At 43.0% G+C, this 25,152-nt stretch overlaps 3 protein-coding genes across 4 annotated transcripts in view; 1 reads left to right on the forward strand and 2 right to left on the reverse strand.

Annotated features, from left to right (window-relative positions):
• The window catches only part of agla (amylo-alpha-1, 6-glucosidase, 4-alpha-glucanotransferase a), a 47,430-nt gene extending 33,490 nt beyond the window's left edge, over positions 1–13,940 (forward strand). For both annotated transcript variants that reach the window (XM_063885651.1, XM_063885650.1), the window contains exons 26-35: positions 34–157; positions 415–516; positions 866–977; positions 1,130–1,265; positions 1,815–1,927; positions 8,904–9,115; positions 9,192–9,289; positions 9,420–9,507; positions 10,988–11,121; positions 11,649–13,940. In XM_063885651.1, coding sequence (XP_063741721.1) covers positions 34–157; positions 415–516; positions 866–977; positions 1,130–1,265; positions 1,815–1,927; positions 8,904–9,115; positions 9,192–9,289; positions 9,420–9,507; positions 10,988–11,121; positions 11,649–11,766 — 1,237 coding nt within the window. In that variant the 3' untranslated portion in view covers positions 11,767–13,940. The remainder of the gene's footprint in view (positions 1–33; positions 158–414; positions 517–865; positions 978–1,129; positions 1,266–1,814; positions 1,928–8,903; positions 9,116–9,191; positions 9,290–9,419; positions 9,508–10,987; positions 11,122–11,648) is intronic.
• An 85-nt stretch (positions 13,941–14,025) lies between these two features.
• On the reverse strand, positions 14,026–21,428 carry LOC134865972 (putative ferric-chelate reductase 1). Its single transcript, XM_063885844.1, has 8 exons — positions 21,422–21,428; positions 21,015–21,154; positions 17,008–17,206; positions 15,638–15,712; positions 15,365–15,441; positions 14,790–14,887; positions 14,279–14,369; positions 14,026–14,174 (listed from the first exon to the last, which is right to left on the reverse strand). Exons 1-8 carry the CDS (start codon positions 21,426–21,428, stop codon positions 14,115–14,117), a joined length of 747 nt encoding a protein of 248 aa, XP_063741914.1. The 3' UTR covers positions 14,026–14,114.
• A 1,406-nt stretch (positions 21,429–22,834) lies between these two features.
• si:ch211-267e7.3 (ADAMTS-like protein 2) overlaps positions 22,835–25,152 on the reverse strand; it is a 39,983-nt gene continuing 37,665 nt past the window's right edge. The window contains exons 19-20 of the mRNA XM_063886517.1: positions 24,492–24,645; positions 22,835–24,310 (exon numbers count right to left, since the gene is read on the reverse strand). Coding sequence (XP_063742587.1) covers positions 24,168–24,310; positions 24,492–24,645 — 297 coding nt within the window. The 3' untranslated portion in view covers positions 22,835–24,167. The remainder of the gene's footprint in view (positions 24,311–24,491; positions 24,646–25,152) is intronic.

The raw sequence follows: 25,152 nt of genomic DNA on the forward strand, positions 1-25,152 counted from the left end.
AAAATGAAACATTCTGTCTCCTCGTCTCCATAGCAACATCATCCTGGCATTCGCGGGCACGTTGCGTCACGGTTTGATCCCCAACCTGCTGGGCGAGGGTCGTTGCGCTCGCTTCAACTGCCGGGATGCTGTGTGGTGGTGGCTGCAGTGCATTCAGGTAGTAATGCGGTATAATATAATATACTGTACAGAGTTATGGGATGTAAAGAAGGGGGTCTAAATAAATTTCACCTTCAACAAGCAATCCCCTCTAAAGTTATTCCTAACTTTATTTAAAAACACTTTTTAAAAGTGTTTATTTACCTGCAATAAATAAATAAAAGTAATGTATTTCTATACACACACACAATCTAATGTTGTGTTTTAATAATGTACTTTATTTATAACTTTAACTTCCTTTGTGCTTGTGTTCAGGACTACACTTCCCACGTTTCTCAGGGGCATGAAATCCTTCAGTGCCCTGTCACGCGCATGTACCCTACTGATGACTGTGAACCGCTGACCCCCGGAGAGTTGGTATGTACAACTAACACACACACACACACACACACACACACACACACAACCACACACACACACACACACACACACACACACACACACACACACACACACACACACACACACACACACACACACACACACACACACACACACACACACACACACACACACACACACACACACACACACACACAGGTCAGCAGTATTCTCTGCTATGCGTCTCTGCCTGGGTAATAAGAGTTACCCAGTTTAGAGATGTTTAAAAAACACACACACACACATATTACTCAACCATTATCATTCTTATGTGCACTTCCATGTATATATAAAGGTGTTTGTGTGTGTGTGTGTGTGTGTGTAGGAGCAGCCTCTGTGTGATGTGATCCAGGAGGCTCTGCAGCGCCACCTACAGGGAATTTCCTTCAGAGAGAGAAACGCTGGACCCAAGATAGACATGCACATGAAAGACGAAGGTAGACGGGCTGTGTGTGTGTGTGTGTGTGTGTGTGTGTGTGTGTGTGTGTGTGTGTGTGTGTGTGTGTGTGTGTGTGTGTGTGCGTGTGCGTGCGCAGTAGCAGCAGAGTGTTTCCTCACATCACATTAAATACATGATTCTCTTTTCGAGGCTTCAACGTGGAGGCGAAGGTGGATCCAGACACCGGCTTTGTGACCGGCGGAAACCGCTTCAACTGCGGCACATGGATGGATAAAATGGGAGAAAGTGACAAGGCAAAAAACAAAGGCATGCCTGCTACTCCAAGGTAACACACACACACACATTCTAGCGTGACACATACACTGTGCAAGATAAGACATCAACAAAAAAACACACTGAAAGGTAGCACAGATATAAACACACACTCACAATCCAAGGTAACACATCACCCAAATACACACTCACTCTGAAATAAAACATGGACACACACTTCAAGATAATACTCACTGGCACAAGCCTACACACACTCCAAGATGTCACAAAATGGAATACACACACATACAAAACATAAATGCACACACACTCCAAGATAACTCCAAGGAACCATTTCACACTACCACACACGCAACAAGGTACCACACACACATTCCTAACACCCTTGTCCTCACATAACTTCTGTCACAAACCCCTCTCAGGGTTTTAGAGCCAGTTTGCATCAGATCTTCATCCTGGATCAGATTTAATCACATATGAAGAATTTATTTTTTCCTCAGTGTTACATCAGCATAAGTGTGTATGTTGTTCTCTATCCTCTGATGTTTGGCACTCTAAATAATCAATATAATAACAGTGGTGAGTGTGTTGGTGTGTGCAGGGATGGAGCAGCAGTGGAGATCGTTGGTCTCAGTAAGTCGGCTGTCCGCTGGGTGGTGGAGCTCCATGCCAAAGGACTGTTCCCTTATGACGGAGCCAAAGTACAGAGAGATGGTACACGCACACACTCCTTTTGACCAGAGGCATCAAACTTGTTTTAACACAAGGGCAACATAGAGCCAAATTTCATCTAAAGTGGGCCGGACCAGTAAAATCATAACCTCTAAATAACTCCAAATTGTTCCCTTTTGTTTTAGTGCAAAAAAGTATATTCTGATAGTGTTTATCATTTGCACAGGTTCATTACAGATCACCGAGTATCTACAAACGCACAAAACATTTAGTCACTGGTATATAGAAAAATATAGTATGAGGTGCTTAACGTCACTTCCAAAATTAAGCCCCGTCCACTTTCTGGTGAAAATCCTGCATTAGAGCAAAACAGAAAATAATAGTTTCTGAGTCATATATTGCACCTCAAACAACAAATAAATCCAGAGTTTCTTAACTTCTCTCCAGAGAAAAGGAGAGTAAAAGAAAGGATGTAATTCAGAAATCTCAGTTTCAGTGTCAGCCTGCTGCCTGCCACTCGTCCCCGGCAGACCGACCGGACATCCATCCATCCATCTTCTCCCGCTTTTCCGTCAGGGTCGCGGAGGTAACAGCTCCAGCAGAGAGCCCCAAACTTTCCTTTCCCTGGCCACATCAACCAGCTCTGACTGGGGGATTCCAAGGCGCTCCCAGGCCAGCGAAGAGATATAATCCCTCCACCTGGTCCTAGGTCTACCCCTCGGTCTCTTCCCAGCTGGACGTGCCTGGAACACCTCCCTAGGGAGGCGCCCAGGTGGCATCCTCACTAGGTGCCTGAACCACCTCAACTGGCTCCTTTCAACGCAAAGGTTCTACTCCGAGTCCCTCCCGGATGACTGAACTTCTCACCTTATCCCTAAGGGAGATGCCAGCCACCCTGAGGAGAAATCCAATTTCGGCCGCTTGTATCCGTGATCTCGTACTTTTGGTCATGACCCATCCTTCATGACCATAGGTGAGGGTAGGAATGAAGATGGCCCGGTAGACAGAGAGCTTTGCCTTCTGGCTCAGCTCTCTTTTCGTCACAACAGTGCGGTAAAGCGACTGCAGCACCGCTCCCGCTGCTCTGATTCTCCGGCCCATCTCACGCTCCATTGTTCCCTCACTCGAGAACAAGACCCCAAGATACTTGAACTCCTTCACTTGGGATCCAGAACCGATCCAGTGAGTGCTGAAGGTCACAGACCGATGAAGCCATTACGACCACATCATCTGCAAAAAGCAGAGGTGCAATCCTTAGCCCACCGAACTGCAGACCCCCTCCCCCACGACTACGCCTCGAAATCCTGTCCATGAATATCACAAACAGGATTGGTGACAAAGCGCAGCCCTGGCGGAGGCCAACCCTCACCGGAAATCGGCCCGACGTGCTGCCGAGGACCCGGACACAGCTCTTGCTTTGAGAGTACAGAGATTGGATGGCCCTGAGTAGAGACCCCTCACCCCATACTCCCGCAGCACCTCCCACAGTATTTCCCTGGGAACCCGGTCATACGCCTTCTCCAAATCCACAAAGCACATGTAGACCGGATGAGCGTACTCCCAGGCCCCCTCCAGGATCCTTGCGAGAGTGAAAAGCTGGTCCGTTGTTCCACGACCAGGACGCAAACCGCATTGTTCGACCGGACATCCTGTTAACTTGTATTTTCCCTCTTTGTAACCTTTTGACCCTGGGAACGCTTGTGCGCATGCGTTGTATGTTGGAGTTACTGGAGTAGACCGGTTACAGTGGAAATGGTGGCCACTGAGTTGTCCTGTTCTGAACTGGAATAAAGTCTCTAAAGTGATATAAACGTCGTGTTTATTGAGTCTAACATTGGTAGCAGAGGATGGCTGCTAGTTACAAAATTCCGCCGAAGTTTGACGAGACCAAGCCGTACGAGAGTTGGAAAAATGAAATTAACGTCTGGACGCGTGTTACAGAACTCGACAAAGAGAAACATGCACTTGCTGTCGCCTTGGGGCTTCAAGGAAGAGCCCGGGAAATCGCAATGGAAATACCTGCAGATGACTTGGACATTGATACCGGTATGGATACGTTGTTAGCTAAATTGGATAGTGTGTTTCTAAAGGAGGAAAAAGACCGTGCATATGAAGCGTATTCTCATTTTGATAGCATCACAAAAGAAAATTCTCTGTCCATATCGGACTACATAATTGACTTCGAGCAGAGATATAACCGGATGAAAAAGTACAATATGACGCTACCCGATGCTGTGTTAGCATTTAAGCTCTTGGACACGGCTTGTCTGGACGTGAAAAGCAGGCAACTTGCACTGACTGCGTGCACGGACTTGAAGTTCGTCGATATGAAATCGGCACTTAAGAGGATTTTCGGAGGCAAAGCGCCAGGCTCGTCAAGCGGAATACAAGTGAACCAGCAGGACGTGGCGTTCTTTACAGAGCAAAGACCGCAAGGACGAGGACAACGATACACGGTACAGACTGGACAACAGAGGCAGCCCTTACAAGGTACCAATCCACTGGATAAATTCGGTAGGAGATCAAGGTGTGCCATCTGTCAGAGCACGTTTCATTGGGCTAAAGATTGTCCTCATAAGAAGAGTGAACATGTCAAACTAACTGAAGAAGAAAATGTTGACGAATGTAACATCACACTGTTTACCAAAGCTTCAATGTCTGATTCAGAAATCTTCCTGGCTGAATCCCTGGGGTCAGCTATCATTGACACTGCTTGTACTCGTACTGTATGTGGGGAGAAATGGCTGGAAAGCTATGTGAAAGACCTCAGCCCAGACCAAGTGAACCAGGTGCTGCAAACAGAAATCCCCAGTAGCAGGCCATTTCGATTTGGAGATGGAAACTTAGTGTATTCCAGCAGAAAAGTAAAACTACCTGCTAAGATAGGACAGACAAAATGTCATGTTGAAGCTGAAGTGGTCAAAGCTGACATCCCACTGCTGCTGAGCAAAACATCTTTGAAGAAAGCAGGAACCATTTTGGACATGGAAAACGACCGAGCTGTGATGTTCAGACAACCTGTGCCTCTTGAATTCACTAGCTCTGGCCACTACTGTGTAGACATCAGAGACAAAGATACGGAAAAGAGTGAGCCTGAGGATGAAGTCCTTACTGTGACAGAAAACATGTCCACCAATGAGAAACACAAAGTTCTTCTGAAGCTTCACAAACAGTTTGGCCATGCCTCAGCAGATCGTCTACAAAGGCTCATTCAAAGCGCAGGAAATAAGGACAAAGACTGTGTCACTATTTTGCAACAAATAGTACATGACTGTGACATATGCAAGAGGTACAACAAGACCAAACCAAGGCCTGCTGCAGGTTTGCCCTTGGCCTCAGAGTACAATGAAACGGTAGCAGTGGACCTGCATGAGTTGGAACCAGGTGTATGGTATCTCCATATCATCGACCATTTTACACGTTTCAGTGCTGGAAACATTGTGAAAACAAAGAAATCCTGTGAAATCGTCAACTCCTTCATTCACACATGGATAAGCGTACATGGCCCCCCCCGGAGACTATACAGTGACAACGGTGGAGAATTCAATAATCAGGAAATCAGAGACATGGCAGAAAACTTCAACATTGAGACAAGAACAACAGCAGGATACAGTCCCTGGAGCAACGGCCTACTGGAAAGACACAATCAGACACTCACTGAAATCATCCAGAAAGTGAAACGGGAAAATGGATGTGACTGGCACACTGCTCTTGACTGGGCCCTCATGGCCAAGAACAGTATGCTCAGTGTTCATGGTTACAGCCCGCATCAATTAGTATTTGGACAGAATCCTAACCTCCCCTCTGTGTTAGTTGATAAGCTACCTGCCTTAGAGGGCACCACTGTAAGTGCTAGGGTAGGAGAACACATATCAGCTTTGCATGCTTCCAGGAAAGCATTCACTGAAGCCGAATGCTCAGAGAGAATTAGGAGGGCACTTCGCAAGCAGCTCAGACCTACAGATGACAAATATGTGACAGGAGACAGAGTATATTACAAACGAGCAGACTGCACTGAGTGGAAGGGACCAGGGGTGGTTATTGGTCAGGATGGGGCTGTTGTATTTGTAAGACATGGTGGGATTCTTGTTAGAGTGCATCATTCCAGGCTTTGTAAGGTGAACACAGAGGAACACGACAAGCAGATTGCTCAAGATGATGCTAACAGAAAAGCAGAAAGTGAGGTAGGCGTGTCAAACACTACAGAAGATAGCTCAGATAGTGACCATAATACTGACAATGAACAGGAGAACATCAGTGACATGGAGGTGAATACAGGAGAAGTGTTGCACCCACCCATCACACAACCTAATGTGACACAAACTGACACAGAGCACAGGGCCTGTGGTGACCCTGCCCCTTTTGCAGGTGTAAGGTTAAGAACAGGTCAGACTGTAACATTTGTGAGCAGAGATGATGGCATTCAACATACAGCCAGAGTTTTAGGCAGAGCAGGAAAAGCCACAGGACAGCATAAAAACTGGTTTAACTTACAACATCTTGAACCTGATGGCAGTGAGGGACAAAAGGAGTCAGTTGATATGTCATGTGTTGGTAGTCTTAACGTTGAGTCAGAAGACAGGGAGGCTGATGTACTCATAGCAAAAGACATTTCATTTGATGCAGCAAAACAAGAAGAGATACAAAATTGGCACAATAATCATGTGTTTGAGGAGGTTGATAATGCAGGCCAAAAATGTGTCTCCACTAGATGGGTCTGTAGTCTCAAAGACTCTCCCAAGGGTATTGTGCCTAAAGCACGACTCGTAGCCAGAGGGTTTGAAGAGCTTGATGTGCAAGAGTTACAGAAAGATTCTCCAACCTGTGCTTCAGAATCTCTTAGGCTGTTGTTATCAGTAATCTGTCAAAACCAGTGGCAAGTCCATTCTATGGACATCAAATCTGCATTCTTGCAGGGCATGGAGCTGTCTAGGGATATTTATATCCGGCCCCCTCCTGAGGCAGGCAGTGCAAATGTTATATGGAAACTGAAGAAATGTGTATATGGTCTTGCTGATGCATCTCTATATTGGTATAACAAAGTCAAAGAAACCATGCTGGGCACAGGTGGTCAAATGTCGCAGGTGGATCCAGCAGTCTTTTATTGGTTAGACGAGCAGTTTAAGGTTACTGGAGTACTTGCATGCCATGTAGATGATTTTCTTTGGGCAGGCTCGCAAGATTTTTCAACAGATGTGATTCCCCTACTGAAGTCTGCGTTCCATGTAGGGCGTGAGGAACATGAGCATTTCTCCTATGTAGGAATGGATTTTGCTACTGTTGATGGTGTAGTTCAGGTACATCAGCACAGTTACATTGAGAATTTACAACCTCTTCACATGCAACCAGCACGTGCTATACTTAGGGATGCGCCCCTTAATGACACTGAAAAAGAGCAGCTTAGGTCAAAAATAGGACAAGTCCTATGGGTTGCCAAGCAGACCAGACCAGATGTTATGTTTGACTCATGTAGTTTGGCATCTAATATAAAAAATGCTACGGTGCAGTCTATGCATGAGGTAAATAAACTTATCCGTAAGCTTAAGGCAGACAAGGTGACCCTCAAGTTCCAGCATTTAGGAAACGATGCTCTTCACTTGGTGGTTTTCAGTGATGCTTCTCTGGGTAATCTTCCTGATGGAGGTACACAGGGGGGGACATTGATTGTTCTTATGGGAGAAAGAGGAAAGTTTTCTCCTCTGTGTTGGCAGTCCAAAAGAATTCGACGTGTTGTACGAAGCACCCTTGCAGGAGAAACACTTGCTATGTCCGATGGTGTAGACAATGCTATTTTCCTTGCAACTCTTTTTTCTGAGCTCACCACTGGTAAGGCTGAACTGAATGCTCCTTCACTGGTCTGTGTAACCGACAATCGGTCCCTGTTCGATGCCCTCAAGTCAACTAAACAGGTCACAGAAAAGAGACTTAGGTTGGATATAAGTGGTATTAAGGAGCTTATACAAAGCAAGCAAATAAAAGAGATGCTCTGGTCAGACACAAAAGGCCAACTCGCTGACTGTCTCACCAAAAAGGGAGCTTCGGCTCTGGTGCTTTTGAAAGCTCTAAGTGAAGGACTGTGGAATCTGAGGTGAACACTTTATTGCACAGACAATTCAAAGCACTGAAAACTTCGTTTGCATTATTAATATGTTCATCTTTTGTCAAAATTCAATGTACCAGGATGTCACCGGGATGTCATTTTATTTTGTTTATGGTCATTGGATGACTTTGTATGTTTATTTGAAATCTTGTGACAAGTATTACTTGTACATTGTTTTATTATTATTTATTGTTTTTCATTTCACATAAAAAAAGATAGGGAGATTGTTAACTTGTATTTTCCCTCTTTGTAACCTTTTGACCCTGGGAACGCTTGTGCGCATGCGTTGTATGTTGGAGTTACTGGAGTAGACCGGTTACAGTGGAAATGGTGGCCACTGAGTTGTCCTGTTCTGAACTGGAATAAAGTCTCTAAAGTGATATAAACGTCGTGTTTATTGAGTCTAACAATCCATCCTCTATTTATTCTCCGTAAAAACAAAGCTATCTCTGACGTCTGACCAGACATTTGACACCATTTTTATATTTCTGGACTCACAGTTTGACCAACAGAAATATTGTTTTCTGGCATCACTTTAACATTTTACGGGGAAAATCTGCATTTAGGTATGAGGGCGCACGCCCACAGTAAGAGGGTGCAGCGCCCCTGTTAGCCTGTTTAGACAAAAACCTGATATAGTATTTTACTTTATGATCAACTTGTCAATATCTAGAAATTATTTTACATTTATAACCACATGTGTGTAGTAATCTTGATGACACACACCACCATACAGAATAAACTGTGAACTGTTAAAGAAGAAGGTTCCATTCCTCCTGCCTTTTTAAATGTCCAACATTTATACATAAAAAATACTTAAAAGTGTGTTGAAGTTGCAGTTCATGTCTCCTCTGAAATTTATAAACTTTGTAAAGTGTGTTTGACCCCCCTTGTATAAACCCTGTCCTTGTGTTGCAGGTAAGGAGGTGTTCATTTCGTACTCCCATTGGAACCAGCAGCTGCAGCAGGCCTTTGAGGCAGGATTCTGGGTGTCAGGTGACCCAAATGACCCCAATGAGAAGCACCCTAACCTGGTGCACAAGAAAGGCATATACAAGGACAGCTATGGGGCCTCCAGCGCCTGGTGTGACTACCAGCTGAGACCCAACTTCACTATAGCCATGGTGGTGGTGAGTAGAACACCTTGTATACGCTCACGGCGTGCTGAGCTGTGATTGGTTCCTGACAGGCTCTCTGTGTTTGAAGGCTCCAGAGCTGTTCAGCGTGGACAGGGCCTGGATGGCTCTTGAGATGGCAGAGAAGAAACTGCTGGGCCCGCTGGGAATGAAGACGCTGGACCCTGAGTAAATATATCCTCATTAGAGTCTTTGGGCAGATGTACTGTCACACCTCCTTCTTGTCTTTAAAGGAGACAGTGGGAATATTCCCTATACATTCAGTCTCATACTGATCATAGTATTTGTGTTGTCATAGTGACATGGTGTACTGCGGTGTCTATGACAACTCTCTGGACAACGACAACTACAACCTGGCTAAAGGCTTCAACTACCACCAAGGCCCAGTGAGTAAAATCTACTCCTTACAAACAGCTCAAACACCAGTACAATCTAACAGATATGTGAAACCCTGAAAAGCTATCTGAAGCTTCTTTATAGAGACCTAGACACTGAGCAGATAGTAATCTGATTACAACTTTATTTACAAGTACACAATTGGGAACCTACTATAACAGCTAACTCGGGTTTAGAGAGTGAGATTAAAACTGAAATCTCTTACATTTACTATATACCTGTGACTCATGTGATCAGTAACCTAATCTGAGTATTTCAAAATACAGGTAATGTAATCTGATTACTTTCCGTTACTTTTGGATTACCTCATTCTGAAATGCAATGCAAATAAATACATGAGAAAATAAATATCAATAAAAACTGCAACAATGACTTTAGTGAACCTGTATTGGTGTTGAAAGCAATCATATTAGGTTCACTTGAATATTATAGCTGTCAGCTAACCTAATACACTTATTAATTAAAGTCAACGTTTCAGTTTTTTCAGTTTGTATTCTGGCAACTGAACAATGTATACTTAGAAAAGAAGAAACCAGGATATTTAGTGTCAAAATGTGTCCTCTTAGATGATAGGCTAGGCCTACAGAATAGTAAAGTTTACTCATTTTAGTTGAATACATTAATTAAACGCAAACACACTATTTGGTTTAATAAATCAGGTGTCCTTTGTAAAAAAAAGAATGAAAGAACTCAGGTAGTAGGTCTCCCTACAATATATTGAGCTTTATTTAATAAATGTATTGTAACATTGTAATCCTGCTAGTAATCCCCATTTATTTTAAGTGTAATTTTTATCGTTATTAGATTTTTTTATCCTGATTACGTAATCCCATTACATGTAATCCATTACTTCCTAATTCCTGGGGAAATTTGACTACTCAAATCAATTTAAAAGCAGAAAAACATATCCTTAACAACTGCTGCCTAAAAATACAGATCATTTTCAGACGTTTAAATATTTTTAGAATTGTTTATTTCTACTCTTTTAATTTCTAACTATGTGCAAAAAGTCCCAGTTTGGGATTAATAAAGTACCTCTTATCTTATCTTATCTTATCTTATAAGCGGTGGTGGCAAAGTGGTGAGGGGCTTGGCCTGGGAACTGGAAGTTCAAGTCCCCGAAAGACCAAGTGCTACCATGGTGTCCTTGAGCAGTGGCACCGTTCCCTACACTGCTCCCCGGGCGCCGTACATATGGCAGCCCACTGCTCCTAACACTAGGATGGGTCAAATGCAGAATTCTCTCATTTCCCTACGGGGATTAATAAAAGTACATCTTTAATAAGGGCATTTTAAACAAGGAGGTATAGAACAGTTAGCTTAAACTGAACCAACAGCTGATTGAAAAACAGACAAACAGGAACAGGTTGCTTGAGTCAACTCTGTTCTAAAACCAGCTTTACATTTTCAACCTGAACCTGATAGAGCCAGCGGTGCAGCAGCATGTAATATCTTTATTTATTTTTTCAGGAGTGGCTGTGGCCTGTAGGCTACTTCCTGCGTGCTAAACTCTACTTTGCCAAGAAGCAGGGAGAAGAAAGCTACGCTAAAACAGTTACCATGGTGAAGAATGTTCTGTCACGGCATTACACCCACCTGGAGAGGTAGGAACGCTCTGCTCCCCTTTCACTTATAGAGACTTTTAAAAGGCATACTGAATGAATGGAAGGTATGCTTATGGCTAATGCTGAATACATTAAAGGTATGCTAACTGTTAGTGCTTAATGAGTGGAAGCTATGCTAACGGATAATGCTAAATGAATGGAAGGTATGCTAACTGGTAATGCTAAATGAATGGAAGGTATGCTAACTGGTAATGCTGAATGAATGGAAGGTATGCTAACTGGTAATGCTGAATGAATGGAAGGTATGCTAACTGGTAATGCTGAATGAATGGAAGGTATGCTAACTGGTAATGCTAAATGAATGGAAGGTATGCTAACTGGTAATGCTGAATGAATGGAAGGTATGCTAACTGGTAATGCTAAATGAATGGAAGGTATGCTAACTGGTAATGCTGAATGAATGGAAGGTATGCTAACGGGTAATGCTAAATGAATGGAAGGTATGCTAATGGGTAGTTGAATTAACGGTTGTGTTTTCATCTCTTAACCTCTCCCTCTCTCCTCAGGTCTCCATGGAAGGGTCTGCCTGAGCTGACTAATGAGAATGGTCAGTTCTGTCCCTTCAGCTGTGAGAGCCAGGCCTGGTCTCTGTCCACCGTGCTGGAGGTCCTCTTTGACCTCTGAAGCCCCCCCCCCCCCCCCAAACGTCAGGCAGCAGTCCTTCTTCCTGCAGCAGAATAGTTGTGCTGAAGAGGGACTGAAGGAGGAAGTCCCCTCTAACACAGAGCTTGCCTTGAGTAGAAACACAAACGCAGCAGCACTCTGTCCTCAGTGTGAGTCCACTGTTGTTAGGGTTACCAGTATGAAAGGTCATCTAGGAGCTACATCCTGTTTCAGCGTACCCCGCACTCCTATGGAGAGTGTGTAGTAGGGCCTGTGTCCACATAGCATCTTCTTCTGGGCCAAGCGTTGTCCCCACGTTTCATCAACAACCACAAAAAATGCTCCCAGCACTGATGTTTCTATGACAACGATATCTTGATAGTGTATCAGCACTGTTGTTTGACAAACTTGCTTTGCCTACTTGTTTTCAATTCACTGTTGAAGCTACTATATATTTGTTTGAAATCACTTTTTCACCATTACAGGCAGCCAGAAGGTGATGTTCTCACACTTAGTATTAGTGAGCCTCATTACTCAGCCTGACAGCCGTAGAGTGTGGAGGACGATCCATGTACAGAGACTAAGTACAACACTCACCGGCAGCAACAGTCGGAGTCGACCTGGCCAATCAAATCAGCTCTTTAGTCTTCATTATGATAGTTTCCTTCTTTTAGACATGGCCAAAACCGAGCTTCTACTCCAAACGTAGAAATATTTTGTGGCCTCATGCGACGGCATACACTCAAAGTAAATAAGACGCTGGCGCTCAGAATAAGGCTCCATGTGGACACAGGCCCTTAGTGTGTGATGGACCTCTGACATCATATCGTGTGATCAGGTTTTGTCAGTGGCTGCAGCTGATTTTGGAGATAGACTTTTACTTTGATGTTTGCACAATTACCACATTACATTTCACTCGGCTGCTTCTAACTCCCTGACTAAATCAAGTTTAGTTCAGGATCATGTTTACCACGATGACATACAAGCAGGAAATTCCTGGCTCAGCATCATTTCAAACAACAGTTTAGCACTTTAGTGTTGATATGTACTTAATATCATATCATTTTATACTCTGATGCACCTTGACCCATGGGAAGAATTCTCCTATGATAACCACAGTCAGCTCCACCTGTGAGAAGAGGCTACAGCTTTATCTCTGAAGCAGTTCCTTCAATAAAACCACTCAACCTGATGCCTTCAGTTTGGTTTCGGACTGGTGCAAATGAGCTTTAATGGCCCAAACGGAGAAATAAGCTGCAGCCTCAAACACAAAACAAATAAACATGCAGATGAAAAACCAACTTGACATCACATGCAGTATTTACAGAATGTTCACCAACTCGAGGAATCATGCGTAGCATTTACTAAAAGCGCTGCATTAACAAAACGTTTCAAGAAGCTCAAAACACAACGGAGGTGGTGCACACAGCTGGGACCGGAGGGCTTGGTGACGTGTTTTTATATTTGCATCATTCAAGTATTTTGGTATTTATTTCTGAAGCTGCAGCTCGTTTCTCGTAATGGACATGTTTTCGGCCGTTCTAAAGCGTTTGCCCCGTCAGCCAGTGTTCTTTAGAGCATCAAACAATGCTTTTTTTGCAAATGATTGTCCATCATTGCCCCATTTTGCCTCATTTTCCCTGCAAGCCTTAAGATATTATATTTAACTGTAGAAACAGTCAAACCGCTCTCTGTGCATGAACATCAGTGTCTCCCTGTGTAACACGCTGTAGCTCTCCCCTGTCTTCCTGCTGAGCCAACTCTCAAAGAGCAGAGACACATGAGGAGAGGCGGTATATGAGCTCCCCTGTGTGTGTTGACATCCTTGCATATCAGTGTCAATGTTTCTGTCTTTAAAGTGTAGCATATCTAGCCTGAACAGGCTGTTACAGTATGTTAGGTGAGTTAAAATGTACTAACGTCTCCTGAAGCTCTCATACCGTTTCTTTGTAAAACGTCTAAACCAAGGGATTATATTGTCTAAAAAAGGTTCACATCAAAGAGCTGTAAGCTGTTATTTAGAGTTGTGTTCCTGTTAACGAGCCATTAACAGTGCCATTTAGAACACACGTTAACCTGTGCCGTGGCTGATTTAATACAGAGGAATCAGAACACACATCACAATCACTTACAATCTGTACTGTACTGATGCTACTCTACTGCAATAAAGGATTCACTGGATCATTAACACCCCCTTTCCCCCCTCCCACTGAGTGTACCTGCTCTGTTACCAGTGTGTGTGTGTGTGTGTGTGTGTGTGTGTGTGTGTGTGTGTGTGTAATGTTGTAAAGCCTGTTTGCATAGTGTTACAGTAGCAATGCTGAATAAACTGTTACAGGACATGGCTCCTCTCTTTTTGTGTGTGTGTTTCAGCAGAAGGCAGACAGACTCAGCAGATTGATGAACAGCAGGGCTGATGAGTAAAACACCTGCCGAGAGAAAGAAACGTCAGTAGAGCTTTGAAGCACACACACACACACACACACACACACACCTGCCTCAGCACACCTGCAGCTGGCCCAGTGAGACTCACCCCCGCTGCAGAGTTACTCCCCCGCTCCAGAGTCACAGTGCTGCTGTTCAGCTGGACCCAGAACGTGGTGTAGTCCTGGACCAGAGTGGCACTGCCATGGGAACAACAGGAGCAGAGGTCATCAGCAGTGTTCCAGCCACATGACTTTACTGCAGCACCACTTAGCAAGGCGGCTAATGCTCGGTGCGATGACATTTAGAAACCACCACTTTTATGACACTTCAGGCATGCACTGACTGACCTATTTTGTCGTAGAACATCAATTCTAAGACTATGTTAACCATGAATCTTATTCCAAGCATCTTACCGTAATGACTTTTTAAAAAATAGTGATTTTGTCACGATGAACCAGAAGTGCTTAACTGCTAACTCATTTCTGGATATTAGGACTCATTCCTGCACTGCTCAATTAAGATCCATTTCTGCTGACAGATTTGAGGCTGCAGTACCACTAATGACCACATCTATGATAAAAGCTCGTGTGTGTGTGTGTGTGTGTGTGTGTTTCTACCTAAAGTAGATGTCTCCATAGTTACTGTTGCTAGGAGCCTCCCAGGTCAGTTGTACTTTCTTCTTCTTGACATTTGACGCCTGACTGACAGCCGAGTTCTGTACACACACACACACACACACACAAAACTTCTATTAAAACCCTCATTGTTTGATATCAAACTCAAAAAAAGTTATAGAAATCTTGTCAGTACATAAAGACAGAAGCCATCCTGAAATGACAATGAAAACTGAGCAATCATTGAACATTTAATGAATTATATGCAGCATTTTCCAGGAACAAAACATACCCCGTTGATTGACAGCGGTCTCACAGGAAGCTCAGCCCCAGAGAGGCTACTCATTAGCTGGTATTCATTGTCAGAATGAACTATTTATTTTGTTTAATTCTACATGTTTGATGGTGATATGCACAGTAATAGATGTGTAAGCCTAGTTATTTATATTGTTATCGGTTCAAATCATTTCATAAAATCATAGTAATTATTCATGTTGATCAATACATCCTTGGTAATGGCGTCATTTATTTTTTCAGTTCTGTTTCTTCATTCAGTCAGCATAGAAACATGGTCGTACCTGCAGGTTGCTGCAGGACAGTGAGGTGAACATGCTGCTGTTGATGTTGGTGAACCACCCCACAGGAACCAGCACTGCTGGAAGCACAAAGAAACATAAAACACTTCCTGATGTGTTGCACACTCACACCACAGTGCTATTGATACTCCTCAGTGAAAGTCAATTGAATCAATAGCTATACTTTAGTTCAGCTGTTTGACACAGCATGTTATTCTAAAGGACAAAGCAACATATTTGAGGTCTGAAGGGGTTTGTTCCTCCTCTCATGTTTACCATTGCTCCCCCTGCTGCGGGCCTGTAGCAGGAATCCCTCGAAGTATGTGGAGCTGTTCTTCACCTCCACCGTCACTGAGGGGGAAACGCGGAGAAGGGAAAAGGGGAAGGCAGTCAGGTTAGCAAGAGTGAACTGCTGAGAGGCTAGCTTAGGTAAGGGAGAGGAGGGTGGAGGAGAAAAGACCTGTACAAATTATTGAAAATTCAAATGAAGTGAAAACAAATGTCCCAAAATATTAATTAGGAATGTGTTCACTGAGAATAGGGGGACTGAGGACAAATGAAGTTCCTCTTAACATGACCTTTGACCTGTAAACTGTTACACAGTAAACAGAGGAAGAGTGTGTGGGGGGGGGCAGTAAAGAAATGATCACCAAGAATCCTGTAGTGTGTTCTATAGGTCTTTGCGCATGTAAATGGTCTGCAGAGGATGAAATCCCTGTGTTCCCTCCAGAGGGACAGAACAACAGAGCCGGCCAGCTAACCAATCAGAGCAGACTGGGCTCTGGTTTCAGACAGAGGGAGAAAAGAGGTGCTGCAGCACAGGCAGTATGAGAGAAATAAAGAGCTTTCTGAACATTAAAGCATGGAGACGTGTCCCAGGAGAGACACAAAATACTGATATGAACCTGAACATGAGCCTGATAGAGGACCTGTCACAGCTACGTCACGTGGTGCTGGAGGCTTCTCTAACGGCATGACCTGCTCACAACTCCGCTATCAGCATCACCGTGGAGATTGCACTTTAACCCACGTGTCAGCAGACCCATAATACATGGTTTCTATTAAAACATTTTTCTCATACAGTGTTAAACGCTTAGAGATCAGAAACTATAATGTAGTGCAATAATAAACTTCCAAAGAAACTCATAGAAAAAGATTCTAATTTCATTGTTTTTTATCAGTAAAATAACTATTCAACTTAAATGTAGTTTAAACTTAATTGACCATTTATTTATAATGCTTTTAAACTCACTTTATTTCAGTAAAAATGTGCTTATTTATTTAAAAAAATAAGTTTTATATAGATAACATAAAGTATAGTATAATTACATTTAAGAATGTACTAAAGGGGGCACTGTCTTGGGGGGGGGGGGGGGGGGGGGTTGTTGTGCATATAGAAAACATTGCTCTTCTTGATCATGATGAGTTAGCTCGATTATTATTTATCCACAGGGCCAAAGGGCCAAAGGGCCCCTGGCAGCATCACTCTGACTGTAGGAGAAAAGCAGAGAGCCAGGAGGAGATGGTGCAGAATATTCCTAAATGTTAAACATAATACACATGATGTAATATAATATATACAGTATCATATGAAATGGTAAAGTCCCCCCCTCCTCCTCCCTGCAGGGTGTACTCGGGCGTAGTACCTATGAGGAGACCTCCAGGTTTGTAGGCGGCACTGTCCACAGACACAGTGTAGGGGGGGCTGCTGGTGGCGGGGGTGAAGGGGGGGTGTTCAGGCAGCATGTTGCCACAGGCTGGCAGCACTGAGCCATCAGGGTAACACACACACTGCTGAACACACGCCACACACACCGCTGTTAAGAACCACAGCATGGCTCCCACCTGGAACACACACAGACATCTCATCTAGACTCCATCACTGCCACAGAATCCAAACACTCCTCAAGGAACAACTTCAAAAATCCATATCAAACTATATTCACAGAGGTCCTTCTCTTTCCTTCAACACTCACAAATCGCTGATGGTCATTGTATTAAATTTACACAGTTGATGGTTTTTGTTTTAAAACACATAAGGCTTGTACTAGTTTATATTTGGGTGATGGTTTGTATTATTATAAGATCTTATTGTGTGACCGCAATGGGTTGGTTTGTTTGTGTCACAGGGATATTGGCGGCACTCATAGGAAGTATAATCTCCTGTTTACCTGCGTGAGGTGTGTGTGTGTGTGTGTGTGTGTGTGTGTGTGTGTGTGTGTGTGTGTGTGTGTGTGTGTGTGTGTGTGTGTGTGTGTGTGCAGTGGCGGGCCGTGCATTTCACACCTAGGCCTTCAGTGATGTCCTACACAGTCCTACCTGAATTATTCCACCTCTTAATACCATCATTATGACGCCATGGCTCTAGAAACTATACATTTAGACAGAAACGCAGTATAACCGGGCGTTGCATCACATTAACATAGTCAAGTACAACAGAGTTATATGAATATTTCTGAAGCATTTATAATCAATACATCAGCATTTACAGTTAACTTAATTAATCAGATTATCTGACAAACCGCTCCTTGACACCTGTGTCTGTCACATAACGCAGAACAAGTGCCAGCTGTGCTACATTACCCACATCTGACGTCTCGTCCACCATAACAGCGACAAAGGGTGCTTTTTTAATCTTCATTTTGATCTCTTCTCCCATCACTTCAGCAATAGCATAAATCAGGTCGTTTTGTATTTTGCCTGACGTCCCAGTAAACATGTTGTTTGTGTACAGGTGGTAATGCAAATCTGTGTTGTTCTCAGCAAGAAAAGAAAGAAGCTCCACGTAGTTTCCTCTGTTTCTGGACTCGGCGCTTTCATCGTGTCCCATAAATGAAAGTTCCTGTTTACCGATCAGTTGCAAATACCAGGCATTCCCGGCAGTACAATTTGCAGTGCCTCTCGGAGGCTGTGAGCCAGGGGTACCGCTCGTAGTTTCCCTGCTGTGCTAGGCTCGCTAGCGTTGGAGTTGGTCGTTCCCTTTTCAAGATGTGTAGCTTTACTAGAAAAGTTCGTTTTGAAAATGGCGTTGTAATTATATCTTCGACCAAATTGATCTCTTCTCCTCCTTCAGCCATTGTGGGTTGAAAAAAATAGCTTGTAGAAATCTACACAAATTAGCTCGCTCAAGTTCTAGTTCTGTTTGCTAGCTTTGCCCATAGACTGTATGGCTCTGCCTACTGCCTAGCTCTGCCTCTCAATAGTGCATATCCAATCAGAAGATGTGCACGTGCTAACGTTAGCGTACGCCTGCTAGCTGGCCCGTTGTCGCCACCTCGAAATCTGATTGGTTAACGCCACAATTTTGTTTGCGTTCACTTTAAGCTACAGCCGCCCGCACTGTTGATTCTGAAGGCCTAAGGGCAGATTTCTTTGACCCTAGCAACACATTATGGCTGAAATATGATTGGATAAAAGCTCTAACATAAAGGCCAGCCCCCCAAATCTCGTTCTGAGGCTGGAAGCAGCGCAGCCAAGACGAACGCTATAAAATGAAGAGAATAGACTATGGGGAATAATTTAATACGTATTTGTGGAAAAAATATATCAAAATTTAATTTATATTCTGATGATGTTTAGGCCAGCAGAGAAGGCCTTGCTGGCCCTGACGGCCCACCACTGTGTGTGTGTGTGTGTGTGTGCAGGGGCGCAGGTGAGATTTTTGAAATGGGGGGGACGAAACTGAGAGAAATGATTGTCCCGATATTTAGCTACTATGTGTTTTACAATCATAAGTAACATTAAGCATAAGCTCAAATATTAACTGTTTCAAGATCAAATATAATACCATGTAAGTATGCATGATATATGTATAATATGATTTAATTACAACGATCATGTGAACAAATGATTTTTAAAAATTGAATATATTTTTAATATAAATGGGGGGGACAGATCAGTGTCCCTGTGTGTGTGCAAGAGAGGGTGACAGGGTCGTTGAATTTAACTTTGCGATTGCTTTGGTTATTATTATAATGTTTTGGTCTACGTTGTACAACCATCTAATTGGTCATTAAATGACATTATTTTTCACCGTATTTTTGATCTCAGCAATTCATATTTTGACAATTGCGACCTAAGCCTCTCAGCGACTTAATTTATTTCCGGAAGTCGCTATAGTCCTGTTTTATCGTGCTTCCATTGAGTCTGTCTGTCTCTTCAGTGTCAGGGTCTGGTAACTACAGAGCAGACACTCTCAGGCAGAGGAGAGAGGGCTCTGAGTCACAGCTAAACCTGGAGTCCCGCTGGTCCCGTTAGAGAGCTGCGGTTACCTGCCTCTATGTTGATGATGATATCACCTCTTCTGAAAGACTTGCCTGTTCAGGACGATTAATGAAGAAAGCAAAAGAACAATAGCTAAGGCAGGACGATGTGTGTAAGCTAAAACCCACACCACCCCGACATACAACAGGTGCGTTACATACCGTGAGCCACTCCCAGGTGAACATTACCGAAAATCTCAGATAAGAAATGAGAGCAGTGTTAACAAATAATGCAGAGAATAGAAATATAAACCCAAGCTAAAGAAGCGTTTTGGCTCCTACACAGATTATGACTGATTTGAGTGTTTGAAGACTTAAAGACACTTTATAAATAAAGTCCATTTAACATTTATTTGGACATCACCGTGCTACTTTGCCTTTCATTAACAGTGCGCTGACTCGTGTTCTGCAGCAGACTCTGGTACACACACCAGTGCCGCCGCTCCCATAACGCGCATTACGCGCTGTGCGTAGGGCACCAAGTGTCGAGGGGGCACCACCAAAAATAGCCTAATGAAAAATCGTCATAATAATTATAAGGCCGAAATTATTTCAGTAGACTACAGAAATATGAGGCACTTTTTAGGCATACTACTCAAAGGTACCGATGGTGCCCCCCTCTCCCCTCCCCCCCTCCCCTCCCCACTCACTCATCACAACTCATAATGTTTTTTTATTGGGGGGGGGGGGGGGGAGGGCATCATGAAGGAATTATGCTTAGGGCACCAAAATGGCTAGCAGCGGCACTGACACACACTATGCTGACATGCAGTGTTGGTTTGGTCATTTAGAGTGTTTAAAGTAATACAGAATATTGTTGGTGTGTAAGTGGTTTCAAATAATATTTAAACATCAAATAGCTCTAAACACCCTCTAAAGAGCCCTTTTCCTCTTGTCCCTATACTTCTTGGTGACCAACTTGCATTTCTAATACAACATTTAAATAGGATTTGTACTTGTACTTTTTTTTGCTATTTTTGTGTTAATACATGACTTTTGTAATTGTAATAGCAGTTTGTTAAATCATCAATTTTAAAGTTTTTAAAATGTCTGATAGCAATTGTCATACAGGTTCAGGGTTAACCTGTAGTTGGATAAAACCTGAGATAAACGTATAGGAGTCATAGTTCATAACATTCTTGCTTTTAATTCCTGTGATGTGTAAATATTAGCAAAATGTCATTGTCAAACCTATAATGGGTTCACTTCACGTGAACTTGGACAGTTTATATTAAAATTAATAAAAGTGTTGACACACGTATGCTGCTAACACGCTGTTAGCATCCTCTGAATATACATTGTACTCAGGAAATATAAATCAAACTTTCTCTAACATCTCATATCATAGTGGTACGATTTATCCCTGCAAACGTCTCAACATCTGTACTCACCTGGTCTCTGGAGCTGGAAGTCTTACCCTGCAGACACGCACACAGCTGCACACACCTCCAGTAGAGTTTTGTGATGCCGGTCACAGTGCGATGCTGGAGCTCAGATCCCTGAGAGTCTGTGGAGCTCTTCGGAGGAGGACCTGTCGAGCAGGTTTGTAATCGTTTCTCACCTCAGAGACTTCCCGCGGGATCTCTTGTAACCGTGACAAAATTCACAGGGCACGGTAAACATCACCGGGGTAAATTATGAATCTCACACACGCACACACACACACGCACACACACACACACACACACACACACACACACACACACACACACACACACACACACACACACACACACACACACACACACACACACACACACACACACACACACACACACACACACACACAGAGGATTACCGATCATGTTCCACATCAATGCTCTTCTGTTACAGACTCGTCAAATAACATCTTACATATCTTCCTTTTATCGGTAAGATGTTATGTTATGAGTCTGTAACAGAAGAGCATTGAGAGCATTGGTTTTAGCATCAAAAATTGGCTCATGACTTAGTTAAAATGTGATTTAGTTACTTATTTTTTGTTGCCCAGGTTACAGCTCAGTCTTTGTGGCCCCTACGGTGGCCGACCCATGCAGGCATTACAGTGGCCCTAACATCTTCAAAAGTAACAAAACTGAGATGTACCAAAACACAATTAAAGAAACATCTTCACCAACTTCACAACTCAGCCTTTACTGAAAGCTGCATAAATTAAACGCTGTAGATACAAAACGGTATATATATATATATATATATATACTGTATATCAATATATCAATATATATATATATTGATATATTGATATATTGATATATTGATATACAGTATATGTATATATATATATATACATATACTGTATATATATATATATATATATACAGTATATGTATATATATATATATTGATATATTGATATACAGTAGCCTATATCAGTATATTTGAAATGACTAGGTTAGCTATGTTAGCTAGCTAGCTTACAGCAGATCTGCACTAATAATGGAATCATGCGATGGCAATAAAAGCTACATTGAGGTAAGTTTCCAACAACAGTGAAAGTTGGTCAACTTTGTAATTCCCAAACATCAATAAGCGCTCTGCTCCCAGCTGTCTGCTCCCCATCTCCGTTGTTTTGAGCTTCTTGGAAGATTTTGTTTAAGCTGCGCATGTTTCGTCAAATTGGTAGAAATGTTACTTTATCTGCATGTGTTTGGTAGATTTGTGTTTCTAAATCCACATTGTTTCTGAAGCTGCATGGCGTTTCTCCTAATGTTAATGTTGGGCCGTGCTAGGGCATTTGCACGGGTTGATTTACTGTTTTTGCATGATTTATGCAGCCAGACTTAGTTTTAATTGTATTTCTTAATATTAGCTTTTGTTTGACTGACAGAATTTGTTTCACTAACTTAATTTAAATAATATGATAAAAAAACAAACACGCCTGTTAACTTCGGCCCTGGTTACAGCAGTCTTTGCTATCACAATTTGTATTCTTATAGATTTTTCTTTTGAACGGGGGTCCAGATCAGTGTTATAAGGGCACTGGCCCCTGTTGGCCTCCCCCCTAGAACCGCCTATGGCCCTCCATATTCTTTAAATGACTGCCTGAAGATTTCTTTGCTATGTTTTTTACATCACCAAGAAGAGCAGCAAGCAGGAGTCCACACAGAACACAGCTCAAGGTTTATTCTTTATGTGATACAGTGAGCCTCATGAGCGGCTCTGAGACAACATCAAGCACAGAGATCAGATCACAAAGCGCTCTGCAGCTCTCTGTTTCTTCTTCTACTCGTCTCCAGTGACGTGCTTTCATTTCATTCTGGAGAGGTCTACAGGAGGAGAGCAGGTGTTGCTGCACCGGCTGCTTTTCACAGCAACTTTCATTTTTTGCACTGCAAACTGTATCACTTTTCCCACATCCAAGAGTATTCCTACGGTGGCCGACAGATGCAAATGTGCTACAACGGCCCAAACCACTTCCATTAAAAGAAACGCGCTACAGTTCAAACAAACATGCAAAACCCCTACAATTGTGCCAAAAAATTGTTGGAACAAAGCCAATTTTTAAAAGAAGTTCAAAACACAACGGAAAAAAGGGGATACTAAAAAGTGATGCACACACCTCTGACTGGAGTGCTTGGTGATGTTCAGAGATTATAACGTTTACCAACTGTCACTGTTGTTGACTAACTAAAATGAAAGTTTTATTGGCTTATTTTAACAATGTGGTCACATGAGTCCTTCTGATATTATTGCAGATCTGCTGTAAGCTAGCTAGCAAAAATAACTAACTTACTCATTTCAAATACACTGGCAAAACACTCTGATAACAGACAGTTGGCCAACTTTATTATTCCTGAACGTCAACTTGTGCACAGTTGCATTGTTTCTAATGTTGCACCACGTTTCTCATAAGTCAAGTGTTTTGGGATGTTGTAGCGTGTTTGCACCTGCTGCACCGTAGAGCTCTGCTGCGTATGTGGAAAGAATAGTGTGAAGATTTAGGCACTGACACATGGATCAGCTGGTACAAAAAAATAACATCTAAAAGGAGCTACAGTAAAGTTAGAGTAACACCGGGGCATTAGGCTGTGCTGTTTCTCACAAAACAAGGTGTGTCCCGGTCCAGTCTGTGCCTCATGGCTCTCGGGGGGACAGAGCACCTGAAGGAGTGGCTACATTTACTACACAGCACCCCGTTGAAGTGGGATGGGGGCTACTTGCGGTGATGGAGAAAGTGTGGAGATGTTTTTAGTCCGTAAGATGTAGAGAGTGACAGCGAGACGAACAGGGGTGAAGAAGAAATGGAAGGATGTGGTTTGCTCTTTCTGTTTCAGATTAAAGTCAATGAGTGTATCAGTTTCCACATTCTCTGGACAGGAGGAACAGATTTAGTATCACACTGCCTCTGTCAGGCTGAGCAGGAACCTTTTTCAGTTACTGCACGTGTTCTGTAGTAGTGATGATACAGAAGCAGGAAACAGGATGAAGAGTAACAGGTGTGACATTGACAGGAGATACACGGGTAAATGCGTGTGGGAGGGCCTTTCCTTGCTAGCAGCAGGCTTTTGTGTAGCACCAGTGTGAGTGTAATGGGATATCTGGCCTCAGGGTCGGGGGCCCCTGCAGGACTGGCAGCAGGCCTTTCTGTAGTACCAGTGGGAGCACAGCTTCACCTTCAGGACCAGGGCACAGTTGGCTGTCGGCTTGTCTTGGCAGGAGTCTTCTACCACTGCTGCGGGGGCCGCCACTGCACAAACACACAGGAGACACAACACGTCTGGTGAAAAGGAAACAGTGTAACTCACCAGGCTGTGCAGGAAAACACTTTCCCCCTGTGACGCGTCTGGGAGTTGATTTGGAATGGAAAGCTTGTTGCATTACTAAATGTGTGTGTGTGTGTGTGTGTGTGTGTGTGTGTGTGTGTGTACCTGGAGCCTCCGTCAGACAGCTCTGGATCTCACAGCTCTGCCTGGCTTCTGGCCTGAGGGCCGAATCGCAGCTGTGGCCCCTGGTTACAAGCTCCTCCCCCTGGTAACACTTTACCTCCCGAACCTGGACGCCACTCCCACAGGTCTTACTGCACTGAGGGGCGGAGGGGACAGGACTCTGGATTTACCTCCACATTTGATTCATGATTAAACTTCACTTTAATACAGATGGACCTACTTTAATAATAATACTAAGCATGGTCTGCAAAGTTTAGGAACTGGGGGTCCAGTGCCTTGCTCAAAGACACCTCTGCAGCTGTGGACAGCTGAACACACATCTTTTTAGATTTGCTTCTTATTAGCGACAAACCCCTTTTAAATGGTCTTTGGATCATTATTATGTTTATATAGTTTTATTTATTTTATAAGTTTTATGGGATTTTATTATTAATATTTGTTTTATAGTTTTATTAGCGACATTACCTTTAAATCTTCATTTCTCTTATTATGTATTTAGTTTTTATTTATTTATTTGGTTTCTTTATTGTTTTATTTATTTTATAGGTTTTTATATTTTATTGTATTTATTCATTTTGTCTTCCTTATTTTCCTGAGAGGGATCATTATTTATTTTATAGTATTTCATTTTTATTATGGTACT

Source organism: Eleginops maclovinus, chromosome 6 (genome assembly GCF_036324505.1).
Source record: "Eleginops maclovinus isolate JMC-PN-2008 ecotype Puerto Natales chromosome 6, JC_Emac_rtc_rv5, whole genome shotgun sequence".
Classification (NCBI taxonomy): Eukaryota; Metazoa; Chordata; class Actinopteri; order Perciformes; family Eleginopidae; genus Eleginops; species Eleginops maclovinus.

Excerpts from the sequence above, each read along its gene's own strand:
- LOC134865972 (XM_063885844.1), bottom strand. Across the intron at positions 17,207-21,014 it reads CTTCCAGCTCCAGAGACCAG|GTGGGAGCCATGCTGTGGTT; the intron begins GTGAGTACAGAT and ends TGTGTGTTCCAG. Across the intron at positions 15,442-15,637 it reads CCGCAGCAGGGGGAGCAATG|CAGTGCTGGTTCCTGTGGGG; the intron begins GTAAACATGAGA and ends TTGTGCTTCCAG.